Genomic DNA, 16,403 nt, shown 5'->3' with positions numbered 1-16,403 from the left:
CGTTCCATGCATGGGAGTTCCAGTAGTTCACATCCTCATCAATATATGGCATTTTTGGGGATCCCTGGGTGACTCAGCAGTTTAACACCTGCCTTTGGCCCAGGGTGTGATCCTGGAGTTCCGGGATCGAGTCCCATATCCCTGCATGGAGCCTGCTTCTCCCTCTGCCTGTGTCTTTGCCCGTCTCTCTTTCTCTCTCTCTCTCTCTTTGTCTCTGTGTCCCTCATGAATAAATAAATAAATAAAATCTTAAAAAATATATATATATGGCATTTTCAGTCTTTTTAACTATCTACTAATGTTATCTTATTGAATTTCTCATTTACATTTATCTAATAAATAATGACATTGAACACCTTTTCATGTGCTTAGTTGCCATCCACATATCAAGAGAAATAATTATGAAACTAAAAATACAGACTCAATTTTGAGTTCCCCATATCTTAATTTGATAATTCTGTGCATTAATTTATTTACTTTAAATTTGGCTTTCAAGTTTCTTGACACATGGTTTCTCTTTTATAGGTTTGCAAGCATCTTGGACTACTGTCCTACGTACATTTTACTATGTTGGCTTTTAATAGCACTGCCTCTAATTGGCCCACTTTCTCCTTCATTGGTATTCCTGGTCTGGAGGCTGCACATATATGGATCTCCATCCCCTTCTGTGTCCTGTACATCATAGCCCTTGTGGGCAATGCTCTTCTGCTTATCCTAGTTACAGCAGAGCAGAATCTTCATGAACCTCAGTTCTATTTTTTGGCTGTGCTTGCCCTTACTGACCTAGGTCTTTCATTGTCTACAATGCCTAGTGTCTTGGCTGTCTTCTGGTTTGATGCCCGACACATTGGCCTGGATGCCTGCCTAACCCAAATGTTCTTCATTCACACCCTCTCCTCGGTAGAATCAGGTATTCTTGTGGCCATGGCTTTTGACCGTTTGGTAGCTATCTGCGCTCCATTAAACTACACCAGGATCCTTACCCACTATACTGTTGCCTGCCTTAGTGGAGCTGCTGTCTTACGAGGCGCCACTCTGCTGGCTCCTCTGCCTTTTTTCCTTAAGACTTTTCCTTTCTGTGGGACCAATATCCTCTCACATTCTTATTGCTACTACCCAGATATGCTCAACCTGGCCTGTGGGGATGTCTCTTTCAGCAGTGCCTATGGGTTGGTTTTTGTCCTTTGCACGTTTGCAGTGGATGTCGTCTTCATCATAGCTTCATATATGAAGATCTTGGGCACTATTATGAAGCTGGAGACTCAAGACAGAAACTGGAAATCACTGCACACCTGTGCCTGCCACCTGTGCACAGTGCTTGTGTTTTACCTGCCCCTCATCAGCTTGGCAGTGCTGCATCGTTACAGCCGGGATGCTTCTCCAGTTCTGTATACCACCATGAGTAATGCCTACCTCCTCATGACACCACTACTCAACCCTCTTGTCTACAGTGTCAAATCCAGGCAGATCCAGGCTGCTCTGCGCAAGCGATTTTGGGTGCAACGTGTCATTGCTGGGGAATGATTTTTTTTTCTCTGTATCAGAAGGGATAACCAATTGAAAAATACTATTTGGATCTAGTAAGTGCCAAGCAGTGAGCAAAACACCATGAATTCGAAAATAAAAAATACTTAGGTCTTCCCCTCAAGAAATGCTTCATCTAACTAAGGAGGGAAAAAGAGGTAGAATGCTTGAATAAATGATCACAACTGTGGTCATAAATGATAATTGTCTGCTAGTGGTAAGGAGAAACTGCAACAGGAACTCAAGCTCAATGTGTTTAGGGTATGAGTCAGATGAAAATCACATTTCCCCATGTACTAACTTGAGGAGTCTAATTCTGGATTGTGAAAGATCAATGAGGGACTAATTTTATAGAGAAAACAATATGTTACCTGATTATGACTGCCAATGTTGTTTAAGTTGAAGCACGAAAATTCAAAGTTAATGATAAATCTATGACTATATGTTTATTATCTGACCAAACCATGTTTATTATCTGATACTGTATAATGTCTGAGCATTCTGACTTTCATCAAAAGATAAAGGAGTTGTCTGAAAAGAATAATATATAAGGACCTGAGAAATGGTTGTTTTTTAATCATCCTGCTTACTTGTTCAGGATTCATACTTTATTTAGATTTTGTTTTATTTTCCATTTCATCATGAGAGCAGATAGGGTTATATTCTGGCTGCTAAAGCAAGGATACATCTCCTTTTTCTAACTTTCCAAGAGGAAAAACAAATTAGTTTCTCTTCCAGAGTCAACTCTTGAAGCAAATGAAGAATTGTCCTGCTGGGATCAGCATAGGAGGCAAATTAAAGAGAGCTTAATTGTCCATGGCAATGAATAAACACGTGGTAGCACAAGCAAGAATTTCAAGCTATGAAAGAAAGTTTTGAATGAATTTCTTTTTTTTTTAAAGATTCTTTTTTTTTTAAGTCTTTATTTTTTTTTTATTTTTTTTTATTATAGTCACACACAGAGAGAGAGAGAGGCAGAGACATAGGCAGAGGGAGAAGCAGGCTCCATGCACTGGGAGCCTGACGTGGGATTCGATCCCAGGTCTCCAGGATCGTGCCCTGGGCCAAAGGCAGGCGCCAAACCGCTGCGCCACCCAGGGATCCCCTTGAATGAATTTCTAAACAATAGCTCAATTAATCAACCAGAAAATATTTTCAGTGTCTTTGACATATTCAGTAGGCATAAGATTCATGTAGAAGACGTAAATTTAATATTCATATAGCTTATGCTCTGCCAATGAATACCAGGAAATAGCAGCAAACCATGTTGCAGAAGGTAGTCAGTGAGCTGGAATCTTGGTTTGAATTGTAAACATGAGTCCAGAAGAAAATAGCTAGTGAGGACTGGGCTCATCAGGAACTCCTGCCTGCAATGCAAAGAAGATGAAGAGAAGAAACCATTGAAGCTTGAAATCTCTCTCAATTCCAAATCATTAAGTAAGTTATAACCTGTTGGGTATTAACTGGGAAAAAAAACAGTTATTTTTTTAAAAGTATGATCTTTAGGGGTGCCTGGGTGGCTCAGTGTGCTGTATCTGCCTTTGGCTCAGGTTATGATCCTGGGGTCCTGGGATCAAGCCCCCTGCCAGGCTCCCTGTTTAGCAGGGAGTCTGCTTCTCCCTCTCCCTCTGCTCCTCCCCACCCGACCCCATTCATTCTCCCCCCCCCAAATAAATAAATAAAATCTTTAAAAAAAAGAGTTTGGTCTTTGCCTTTATAGAGAGATTATTTAAGAAGTATAATACATACCCTGAAAAAAATAAAATAAATTCTGATTCTTAAACTGTTTCTTCATATTCTGAGGTTTGGTTTAATCATTTTCTTTATTATGAGTCTTTTTGGTCAAAAGACTCTTAACTCTGACTTCCCTAAGCATGAGTATAGAGAACTGGGGGTCATTTCTCAGCAACTGTTTCCTTTTTTGAACACAGCACATAATTTTCCTTTGAGGAACTCCTTGTCTGTAGAGTTTGGGTGAGACAAACATTATCAAAATTCTAATAAATCCCTCCCCTGATCTTTCAGCTGCAGATATTAAAAACTGAGGAAAGAAATTCTCCTTTATGTTTTATGCTAGAATTGGTGGGAAAGAGACCCCTTTCTGTTTGTGACACTGGAAGTAGGCTACATCATATGTGGTCATCATTTTCCATAGCTTTGTGGAAACAATGCCTGTCTATGTTAGGAGAGCATGAGTACAGAGCAGAATATAAGCAGACATGACAGTTTTGAGCCCTTACATTTGGGCCCTGAGATCATTCCTTTGAATCTGTGACCTATTCTATTTTGGTTTACATTACTTTACTTTTCTTTTTTTAAGATTTATTTATTCATGAGAGACAGAGAGAGAGAGAGAGAGAGAGAGAGAGAGGCAGAGACACAGGCAGAGGGAGAAGCAGGCTCCATGTAGGGAGCCCAACGTGGGACCCCATCCCAGGTCTCCAGGATCACGTCCTGGGCTAAAGGCAGCACTAAACCACTGAACCACCCGGGCTGCCCTACATTACTTTACTTTTTAATATAAATTAAATAATGGAGCAGCTTAATGGCATATTTGGTCCATTATAAGGTGGGTTGAATAGTTTATTTGATTCTGTCTTAAAATGTGGTCAATTTATTCCTGTCTTGACTGCCTCATTGGATTGTACTTTTCTATATGATGGCATTTTTGTCTGATTCATCTGTCCCATAAAGTGGTCATGAACAGCTTATCGTGAACAACAAGAATAGTTGTATAAAGATGTAAAATAAGGAGGAACAAAGGACAAAAGGTGACAATAAAAGCAGAACTTAATATGATTACTAAATCAGGGCATTTGGGTGTATCAGTCAGTTAAGTGTCTGCCTTTGACTCAGGTTATGATCTTAGGATCCTGGGATTGAGCCCTGTATCAGGTTCCCTGCTCAGTAGGGAGTCTGCTTGTCCCTCTCCCTCTGACTCACCCCAGACTCATGCTCACACTCTCTCTCGCTCTGTCAAATAAATAAATAAAATGTATAATAAAATATGATTTCTGAATCAATAATTGAACCATGAATTAATGTCCACATAACTCGATTAAAAATGGATAAAGTAAAAATGTCTGGTTTTTCTCTGTCGTAGTTAATTTGGAGGCATCACTAGTGTATATAGAGAATTTGATGCTTTTCCCAGATCTGCAGTGGCAATATTGAGCATATAAATATGATATACACAAATATGAAATATGTAAGCCTAGTCTGAAGTTTTTTACACATTTGCAAATAAGCACATTTTATAAAATATATATAAAAATAAAACTAAGTATGTCTTTGAACTGGAGAACAAATATACTATTCTCTGGTCACTTGTGATATCACCACCTGAATGACCGAAGCCTTTATTCCTTTGTATCTATCTTTAAATCCTGGCTTAACCTTTGTCATCTACCATATTTTTAGCCTATAATAAAGCAGTTAATATTTATTGAACATTTGCAATATGCCAGACATTGTTATAAACACATTACATAAATTATCACATTACTTCTTATAATGTCCTCACAAAATAGATGCCATTATGAACTCCTTTTCACTGATGGGCACACTGACCTATGGACTACTATGATCCCTGGATACATAACAGATAAGTTACAGAGTCCTGATTTTAGTTTAAGCACTATATACTTATATCTTCAAATAAATGAAATCTAAATTAATGCAACCTGAGAAAATCAAGTATACACGACATAAATGGCATAAATGGCAGATTTTAGGTACATCACCTTGCTATATTTTTGCCTTAGTCTTTCTTTTTTTCCCTTTTAAAAAATATTTTACTCATTTATTTGGAAAGGGAGAGAGAGAGAGTGAGAGAGAGAGAAATTACAAGCAAGGGGAGTGGGAGGCAAAGGGAGAAGGAGAAGAAGACTCCCCACTGAGCAGGGAGCCCAATGTGGGGCTGGATCCCAGGACACCAAGATCATTTCCTGAGCAGAAGGCAGATGTTTAACCAACTGAGCCACCAGGTGCCTCTGCCTTCATCTTTCACTGAATTTTTGTGTTATATGGGGCTCATATTGGTATGGTTTCAGGAAAAGAATCATAAAACATAAACAGACTTAAATAAACATTGTGAAAATAAGCCTTTCTCTCATTTGGAATATTTCCCTCTATAATATCTCAAGATCCCCAGCGATAATGAATGTATAACAATATGAATATTTTAATTTTTAAAAAAATATTTTATTATTCATGAGAGACACACAGAGAGAGGCAGACACGTAGGCAGAGGGAAAAGCAGGCTAGATGTGGAACTCCATCCTGGACAAGATCACACCCTGAGACGAAGGCAGACCCTCAACTGCTAAGCCACCCAGGCATCCCTCAATATTTTATTTTAAAATCAGACTTCAGCCATATAACTATATGGAAGGGAGTCTCAGATAGAAATATCTGTAGGATTGGTTAGATTAAAATGGGCTCATAGGTAAGTGGTGTAAATACCAGGAATGAGAAACATAAGGTGAAAGGGGCTTTAGGTATCTTTCTTGATCTAATATTTAAAACTAGAGGGGAACATTATATTTCTCAAAATATTATGGTAAAACCATACAGAGATGTACAAAAGAAAGTGCCTCAAAACACAGAAAAATAATGTCTGCTGGTCTTTCTTTTTTCAATATCCCTTTTAGACAGTCCCTCAAAGAGATCCTACTCTTTCTTCATCCCACCTTAAGTACAAATAGTCTACATAGTGCTCTTCTGATCTGTTTTGTTTTCACACTGTAAACTAGATGGTTGAGGACAGATGTGAGGAAAAGGAAAATGTTGGACATAGTGACATGGGGGAGAGGGGAGTGGTATTTGCCTATTCTGAGGATGAGGATTAAGACAATAAGTGGGACACAGAAAATGAGGACAATGACATTAAGGGAGACACATGTGTTGGCTGTCTTAAGCCGTCCTTTCCTAGAAACAATGCCCAAAACTGTCTTGATCGATACATAAAACAGAACAATAAAGATGGAGTCACACCAAAGGAGTACAGATCCAGTGCCAGCCTGTAAGTGAGGTTCACATGAACGGACCCACAAGCAGGCTTCATATCAGGGGGGAAGCAGAATGAGTGGGTAGGATGATGTTCTTACAGAAGGGAAGCCATTTGAGCAGGATGGGCAAGGAAGCCATCACCACCTCTCCTCGAGCCACAGTAGCCAATCCCATCTGATTAACATGGGATTGAGTCAGGTCCACAGTGTGGTGCAGTGAATTGCATATGACAATAAAGGGGTCAATAGCCATGGCCAGCAGAATGGCTGACTCCATGAAAAGATATGGATGAAGAACATAGGAGCCAAGCAACCATGGAACTCAATCTTTCTGTGGTTGAGGAGAAAGATATTAAGTACAGTAGTTGGTATTGATGCTGATGTGCCTGTGTCAGTGGTTTATCCCAATAGGGATAAGAACAAATATTGAGGCTCATGAAGGCTGGGATTCTTAGGTATTATGTGAATAATGATGCTGTTTCCCAGGATGAAAGTTACGTACATAATGCCCAGTGGGATGGAGATCCAGATGTGAGACTCCTCTAGCCCTGGGATTCCTGAAAGAAGGAAGAAGGAGGGCTGATAGAATTGAATGTAGACATGAAACTAAACCTAAAAAAGAGAACAGGTGTAGGAAAATCAAGCAGTAAACTAATTCAATTTCATTCAATAGTTGGAGAGTCCAAGGCAGAAGCAAACTAAATATCTATTGCAAGCAGAGCAAACTGAATAGGGTAAAACTCAGTTTAATTTAAAAAGCCTATGTAAGTAATTTTTAATAGATTTATACCTGCTCTCTTGTGGGCAATTTGATTGATGCAGTGGTAGCCTCCATGTACATTACCAGACAAACTAAGCAAGTTTTGAACAGAAACACACAACAAATTAAGAGTGATAAATCACACGGTTAACTTTGTCAATTTAAAACACACAGTGGGAAGCAAGCAGACAGAGGGGGGTTGGTTAAGACACTTAGAATAGTGTCTAAGTGGGGAGGAAGGTCCCACAGTATCTGAATACTGGATTAGGCAATATTTCACTATATTGTCTCTCTGCTGATGGCATTAAAGACCAGAGTTGATATTTGAGCAAGGGGATCCCACAGAGGAAAGGTGCCTGGGGGGATTCCTGGGTGGCTCAGTGGTTTAGTGCCTGTCTCTGGCCTGGGGCATGATCCTGGAGCCCCGGGATTGAGTCCCACGTGGGGCTCCCTGCATGGAGCCTGCTTCTCCTTCTGCCTGTGTCTCTGCCTCTCTCTGTGTGTCTCTCATGAATAAATAAATACAATCTTTAAGAAAAATGAGTGGGGTGGGGCAGGATGGCAGAGGAGTAGGGTCCCCAAGTCACCCGGCCCCACCAACTTACCTAGTAACTTTCAAATCATCCTGAAAACCTGCAAATTGGACCTGAGATTTGAGAGAACAGCCGGAACACTATAGAGAGAAGAGTTTGCACTTCTAACAAGGTAGGAAGATGGAAAGAAAAACAAAAGAAAGAATCCAGTGGGGGAGTGGCCCCTGGGCAGCGAGGGCCTCCAGGACAGGACAGCCCCGCCCTGGAGAAGCAGGAACTTTAAAAATCCACACCGGATTCTTCCCAGAGGGAAAGGCGCTCGCAGGGAACTCGGGCAGAACCGCAGGAGGGGCAGAGGAGCCCCCAGGTCCCCGGGGTCACCAACAGAGGAAGCGCGCCCCGGGGGAGAGCGCCCCACACCGCGGGCCCAGCGGGTAAAGGGCTGGAGCGCCCGGCGGGGCCTCGGGAGCAGCTCAGGCGGGGGCTCCGGGAGGGGGCTGCACCCTGCTGCCTTCGGGAGCCGCGGGCCCGGGAGCTCAGGCCCCGGACCTCAGGATGGGGGTGCACAGCCCAGGATCCTGCGCTCCCCCAGGGACAGGCGGAGGTGGGGAGGGCACAGGACAGCGAGGACTCTCCTGCCGCCGGACGCCCCCAAGCTGTGCAGATCGGCGCCCCCGTGGCCCCGGAGCATCCAGGCCAGTGCGGACTGGGAGACTGCGGGAGTTACTAGTTACGGCGGGAGCTGACTCCAGGGCTGGGGACCTGACCACCGCCAGTGGTGTTGTTCCTCCGTATTTCACCCTGTGCCTGAGACAGAGCGGGCTGCCAGGGAACTGGGCCCTCACAGAATAAATAGCCCCCACTGAGCCCTGCACGTGGCAGGGGGCGGGGCAGCTCCCCCAGGTGCACACACCTGAGAATCAGCACAGCAGGCCCCTCCCCCAGAAGAAGACCAGCTGGAAGGACAGGGGAAGAGCAAGTTCTTGGCCCAGCAGCACTAGAAAGCTCCAGGGGAAGTCGAGGGATTTACAGTATATAGAACCAGAGGACACCCCTCCTTGTTTTTTTTTTTTTTTCTTCCTTTTTCCAGTACAACTCTTTTTTATATCAGACTGCAAATTTCCAATTTTTTTCTCTCTTCCTACCTTCTCTACAATATTTTACCACCTCTTCATTTTTAAGATTCTTCCTATTAGACTTTAATATTTTTACAATTAAAAATTGTAAAATTGTAACAGGTCCTAGATATATTTCTTACTTCTAGATTCCCTTCAACATCCTCAACTTAATTTTGAGAGATATACAAGATATGTTTTTTGTTTTGTTTTCTGTTTTTTGTTTTCTCTGCCTCATTTTGTTCTACAATGGTGGAAGTTAATACCTTCTAAAACATGACCAGTATGCACCCAGTACCAAGTGGTATACCAGGCTGGTTCATTCTGTGGAATTCCTCATTCTAATTCTGCCCCTCTTTTTTATCTCATTTATGTTTTGGGGGTCAATGTTAAGACCTTCTACAAGTATTTCTGGTTTATATAAATTTGGGACTGAGCATCTTCTAACATACAGAACTTAATATACTCAGAAACAAGGGGATCACCCTCTAGAATCCCTCAGGTAGACTACCTTCTTCCTCCACTACAACCTCGTCACCACCAAAATCTCCCAGTCCCCCCTTTTTTCTTCTCCTCCCCACCCTTTCTTAAAGATTTTATTTATTTACTCATGAGGGACACACACACACACAGACACACACACACACACACACACACACACACACACACACACAGAAAGAGAGGTAGAGAAAGAAGCAGCCTCCATGCAGGGAGCCTGACACGGGACTTGATCCCCGGTCTACAGGATCATGCCCCGGGTCAAAGGTGGCGCTAAACCGCTGAGCCAATTGGGCTGCCTCTTTTTTTATTTTTATTTTTCCTTTCCTTTTTTTTTTCTCTTCATCTTTAGATTCCTCACCTTTTAATTTTTACTACTTTGTTTTAAAGTTTGTTTTTCAATTTAGTGGCCCTTCTGTTTTATTTTGTTCCGATCCTTGTTTTCAATTTCTGGTCTCTGATCTCAGCAGAATCATCTAGGGTGAAATGTACTTAGCTTGGGTTGATATTCTTGATGCAGCACACTCATACAGCCACTCTGCACTGAGCAAAATGACTAGAAAAAAGAACTCACCACAAAAGAAAGAATCAGAAACAGTCCTCTCTGCCACAGAGTTACAGAATTTGGATTGCAACTCACTGTCAGAAAGCCAAATCATAAACACAATTATAAAGCTACTGGTGGCTCTGGAAGAACACATAAAGAATTCAAGGGACTTCTATGACTGCCGAATTTAGATCTAATCAGACTGAAATTAAACATCAATTAAATGAGATGCAATTCAAACTGGAGGTCCTAATGAGGAGGGTTAATGAGGAAGAAGAACAAGTGAGTGACATAGAAGACAAGTTGATGGCAAAGGAAGGAAGCTGAGGAAAAAAGAGAAAAACAAAAGACCATGAAGAAAGATTAAGGGAAATAAATGACAGCCTCAGAAGGAAAAAAACCTACGTATAATTGGGGTTCCAGAGGGCACCGAAAGGGATAGAGGACCAGAAAATGTTTTTGAACAAATCATAGCTGAGAACTTCCCTAACTTGGGGAGGGAAACAGGCTTTCAGATCCAGGAGATAGAGAGGTTCCCCCCCCCAAAAAAATCAATAAAAACTGTTCAACACCTCAACATTTAACAGTGAAACTTGCAAATTCCAAAGATAAAGAGAAGACATTTAAAGCATCAAGAGACAAGAGATCCCTAACTTAAATGGGGAGAACTATTAGGTTAACAGCAGACCTCTCCAAAGAGACCTGGCAGGCCAGAAAGGTTGGCAGGATATATTCAGGATCATAAATGAGAAGAACATGCAGCCAAGAATACTCTATCCAGCAAGGCTCTCATTAAGAATAAAAGGAGAGATAAAGAGCTTCCAAGATAGGCAGAAACCAAAAGAATATGTGACCACCAAACCAGCTGTGCAAGAAATATTAAGGGGGACTCTGTAAAGAGGAAGCCCAAAGAAATAATCCACAAAAAACAGGGACTGAATAATTATTACAATGACACTAAATTCATATCTTTCAATAGTAACTGAACAAGAAGGGGCTAAGTGAACCCATCAAAAGACGTAGGGTTTCAGACTGGATAACAAAGCAAGACCCATCTATCTGCTGTCTACAAGAGACTCATTTTATTTTTTTATTTTTAAAAATATTTTATTTATTTCTTCATGAGAGACACACACACAGAGAAGGAGAGAGAGAGAGAGAGAGAGAGAGGCAGAGACACAGGCAGAGGGAGAAGCAGGCTCCATGCAGCAAGCCTGACGTGGGACTCAATCCCGGGTCTCCAGGATCAGGCCCTGGGCTGAAGGCAGTGCTAAACCACGGAGCCACCCGGGCTTCCCCAGGAGACCCCTTTGAGACCTAAGGACACCTACAGCCTGAAAATAAAAGGTTGGAGAACCATTTACCATTCAAATGGTCCTCAAAAGAAAGCAGGGGTAGCAATCATCCTATCAGATAAATTAAAATTTATCCCAAAGACTGTAGTAAGAGATGAAGAGGGGCAATATATCATACCTAAAGGGTCTATCCAACAGGAGTACCTAACAATCATGAATATTTATGCCCCTAATGTGGAGCTGCCAGGTATATCAATCAACTAATAACCAAAGTAAAGACATACTTAGATAATAATATACTAATACTGGGAGACTTCAACATGGCACTTTCTGTAAATGACAGATCTTCTAAGCACAACATCTCCAAAGAAACAAGAGCTTTAAATGATACACGGGACCAGATAGATTTCACAGAGATATACAGAACTTTACATCCAGATACAACTGAATACACATTCTTCTCAAGTGCACATGGAACTTTCTCCAGAATAGACCACATACTGAGTGACAAATCAGGTCTCAACAGATAACAAAAGATTGAGATTGTCCCCTGCATATTTTCAGACCATAATGCTTTAAAACTTGAACTCAATCACAGGAAGAGATTTGGAAGAAACTCAAACACGTGGAGGTTAAAGACCATCCTGCTAAAAGATGGAAAGGTCAACCAGGAAATTAGAGAAGAATTAAAAAGATTCCTGGGAACTAATGAAAATGAAGATGCAACCATTCAAAATCCTTGGGATACAGCAAAAGCAGTCCTAAGAGGGAAATATATCACAATAGAAGCATCCCTCAAAAAACTGGAAAAAACCCAAACACACAAGCTAAACTCACACCTAAAGGAGATGGAAAAGAAGAGCAAATAAAACCTACACCAAGCAGAAGAAGAGTTAATAAAGATTCAAGCAGAACTCAATGAAACAGAGACCAGAAGAACTGTAGAACAGTGCAACAAAACCAAGAGTTGGTTCTTTGAAAGAATTAGTAAGATAGATAAACCATTAGCCAGCCTTATTAAAAACAAATGAGAAAAGACTCAATAAAATCACAAATGAAACAGGAGAGATCAGAAGCAATACTAAGGAAATACAAATGATTTTAAAAACTTATTATGAGTATGCCAATAAATTAGGCAATCTAAAAGAAATGGAAGAAATTGAGGAAGAAGAAAGAGTTGGAAAAATATTCCATGCTCAGGGACTGGAAGAATAATATTGTGAAGATGGCAATGCTACCCAGGGAAATCTACACATTTAATGCAATTCCTATTAAAATACCATGGGCTTGGGATCCCTGGGTGGCGCAGCGGTTTAGCGCCTGCCTTTGGCCCGAGGCGCGATCCTGGAGACCCGGGATCGAATCCCACGTCGGGCTCCCGGTGCATGGAGCCTGCTTCTCCCTCTGCCTGTGTCTCTGCCTCTCTCTCTGTGTGTGTGACTATCATGAATAAATAAAAATTAAAAAAAATAAATAATAAAATAAAATACCATGGGCTTTCTTCAGAGAGTTGGAACAAATCATCTTAAGATTTTTGTGGAATCAGAAAAGACCCTGAATAGCCAGGGGAATTTTTAAAAAGAAAACCATATCTGGGGGCATCACAATGCCAGATTTCAGGTTGTACTACAAAGCTGTGGTCATCAAGACAGTGTGGTACTGGCACAAAAACAGACACATAGATCAATGGAACAGAATAGAGAACCCAGAAATGGGCCCTCAACTCTATGGGCAACTAATATTTGACAAAGCACGAGAGACTATCCGCTGGAAAAAGGACAGTCTCTTCAATAAATGGTGCTGGGAAAACTGGACAGCCATGTGCAGAAAATTAAACTAGACTATTCTCTTACACCATACACAAAGATAAACTCAAAATGGATGAAAGATCTAAATGTGAGACAAAAGTCCATCAAATCCTAGTGGACAACACAGCAACACCCTTTTTGAACTTGGCCACAGCAACTTCTTGCAAGATACCTCTATGAAGGCAAGGGAAACAAAAGCAAAAATGAATTATTGGGACTTAATCAAGATAAAGTCTTCTGCACAGCAAAGGATACAGTCAACAAAACTAAAAGACAACCTACAGAATGGGAGAAGATATTTGCAAATGACCTATCAGATAAAGGGCTAGTTTCCAAGATCTATAAAGAATTTATTAAACTCAACAGCAAAGAAACAAACAATCCAGTCATGAAATGGGCAAAATACATGAAGAGAAATCTCACAGAGGAAGACATAGACATGGCCAACAAGCACATGAGAAAATGCTCTGCATCACTTGCCATCAGGGAAATACAAATCAAAACCACAATGAGATATACCACCTCACACCAGTGAGAATGGGGAAAATTAACAAGGCAGGAAACCACAAATGTTGGAGAGGATGTGGAGAAAGGGAACCCTCTGACACTGTTGGTGGGAATGTGAACTGGTGCAGCCACTCTGGAAAACTGTGTGGAGGTTCCCCAAAGAGTTAAAAATAGACCTGCCCTACGACCCAGCAATTGCACTGCTGGGGATTTACCCCAAAGATACAGATGCAATGAAACACCGGACACCTGCACCCCGATGTTTATAGCAGCAATGTCCACAATAGCCAAACTGTGGAAGGAGCCTCAGTGTCCATCGAAAGATGAATGGATAAAGAAGCTGTGGTCTATGTATATAATGGAATATTACTCAGCCATTAGAAACAACAAATATCCACCATTTGCTTCGACGTGGATGGAACTGGAGGGTATTATGCTGAGTGAAATAAGTCAATCGGAGAAGGACAGACATTATATGGTCTCATTCATTTGGGGAATATAAAAAATAGTGAAAGGGAATAAAGGGGAAAGGAGAGAAAATGAATGGGAAATATTAGAGAGGGAGACAGAACATGAGAGACTCCTAACTCTGGGAAACGAACAAGGAGTGGTGGAAAGGGAGGTGGGCAGGGGTGAGGGTGACTGGGCGACGGGCACTGAGGCAGGCACTTGATGGGATGAGCACTGGGTGTTATGCTATGTGTTGGCAAATTGAACTCCAATAAAAAAAAAAGAAGAAATTCTCTCCTCTTCCTCAGCCCCTCCCCCTGCTCCCACTTGAGTTCTCTCTCTCTCTCAACAAATAAATAAATCTTTTAAAAATAAATAACTTTAACCAACCTAAACCCATTTTGAGTTCTAGTAACTTACTGTTTTCAGTTCTCCATGCATAAAATCTTGTCAGAAAAGTCCTCAGTCACATTTGGGGCCAAGGCATGTAGGAAAGATAATAGCCTCTGTGGGACCATATGTAGTATTTGGAGCATTTATTCCTCTTCCAGGTGGAATAGCTAAATGGCAGTAAAAGGTCTTCTGTCTCCTCCGGCTCCCTTGATGTTTGACCATGTCTATGATGTTTTAGGAGATCGCGGAATCCCTCAGGAAATAAAGTCAGGAAGCAAGAAGTGAACAAAAAACCCCAGCTTAGCAAAATGTCCCTTCATTGTCCAGAATCCTTTGTAGTGAAAAACACTGTTGTGAACACATAATGAAAATAGCTAGAGCCATAGTAAGATTTTATGAAAGATAAAATAAAATGGAGTGACTTATGTCAGGGAGTTTAAAATTGACCCAGAAGGTCATTGAGGAGATAGGTATTAGAATTACAATTTCCTAGAGATTAAATATTCCTTAAATAGCCAGTTAATTTTCTCAATAAGACAATGAAAGGCCATGAAATTTTATTTTTCTTTATTTCTATCTTTTGAATAGTTTTTAATAGTTTTTTTTACAGTAGTATTTTCTAATAGCAGATGATGATTAAAGCAGGGTAATGAAAGTGTCCCAAGTAGAAGAGGAGTGGCTGCCTACTTCAAAGTCACATGATAATAAGGTCAACTTCTGACTCCTCCAAAAGACAAATAGCACAGTAATTGTTCATCAAGCAAAGCTAAATGCATTACTTACTGCAATAAGTAAGCATCTTTACTCCCCAGCATCTTTACTGGGACTTGGTACAGTTCTGCACAAGGAGGTCAGGGCAGGTGGATATTTTGGGGTCTAATTTCAAGTGGCTTAACATGGATCTTTCAATTAAAAAATCTAATTAGAATGTTGAAAAATTCATGATATAATAGAATATCTTGGAGAGTCTTAATGAGGTGATACTAAGCTAAGCAAGCAGATATACCTAGTTAAGTGATATATTTTCCTAAGAATGGATCAATTTACTTAATAGAGCAATTTATAGGGGTTAGATGGGATTTTATTGAGTGTTGAGCTGTTTTTCTTTTTCTTTTTTTTATTGTAATAAATAGATTCAGGGACATTCCCAAAGCATGGAGATTATTTACTGGTTTAGAGTCCTGTTTGGAAGAGTACCAATTCTTGAAACAATTTGCAAAGTCAAGTTGATATAGTCAACCATAGTTCCTGGTTCTGATAATTAAGCAATGAGTCTTTAGGTAATCACAGGGCTCAGTAATTATGGCAGGCCAGCTTATCAGAGAAGGTGAGTATCCATTTTTCACCTCCTCATTTCCTGATGAAGAGAAGGGACCAAACAACAGTAACAATAACAACAAAACACAGAGAAGAAGGAGAAAGAGAAAGAAGAAGGAGAAGGAGAAGGAGTACTGACTAAAATTTTGAAAATTTTCTCTCAATGCCAGTGAGACCAGTAGCCAAGCAACAAGTATTCCCATCAAAATTCAGTCGCTGGAACCAGAGTGTCAGCATGACTCAGGTTCTCCAGCCACAGGCACTGTTAGGTAAACCTAAACATTTGGGTGCGTGAATTGAACTGACACAGAATATGAATGAGAAAAAGCTAATGGGAATGTAATTCTCAGATTTTTTTTTCTTTTTTTGAGCACTGAAAAACTCTTTGGTGTTAAGGCACAAATGTTGCCCCCTCACCCACCTAGGACAAGTTTAATCCCAGGTAATATTCAATATAGTGTACTGTGATCAAAGAAAAAAATCACTGATGAAGAGCACACTGATGAAGAGTGAAAGCAGGGTAAAAGTGATATTTATTGATATACAGACAATATGAAGACTTTAAAAATGTCTAAGGAATATCCATAAAAGTAAGAAAAAATCAAGAGGGAATAATTTTATGGAAACCAAAGAAAGATAACTTCCTG

General features: G+C 40.7%; 1 protein-coding gene across 1 annotated transcript; it reads left to right on the top strand.

The window, feature by feature from the left end:
- Positions 1–567: 567 nt before the first annotated feature.
- Positions 568–1,524, top strand: LOC129504885 (olfactory receptor 51G2-like). The gene has a single exon (XM_055317762.1). It carries the CDS (start codon positions 568–570, stop codon positions 1,522–1,524), a length of 957 nt encoding a protein of 318 aa, XP_055173737.1.
- Positions 1,525–16,403: the final 14,879 nt, after the last annotated feature.

Source organism: Nyctereutes procyonoides, unplaced genomic scaffold, assembly GCF_905146905.1.
Source record: "Nyctereutes procyonoides isolate TBG_1078 unplaced genomic scaffold, NYPRO_anot_genome, whole genome shotgun sequence".
Taxonomy (NCBI): Eukaryota; Metazoa; Chordata; class Mammalia; order Carnivora; family Canidae; genus Nyctereutes; species Nyctereutes procyonoides.
The sequence above is the reverse complement of the archived record's forward strand: the minus strand, read 5'-3'. Positions and strand labels throughout refer to the sequence as shown.

Excerpts from the sequence above, each read along its gene's own strand:
- LOC129504885 (XM_055317762.1), top strand. The coding sequence starts at position 568 with ATGTTGGCTTTTAATAGCACTGCCTCTAATTGGCCCACTTTCTCCTTC.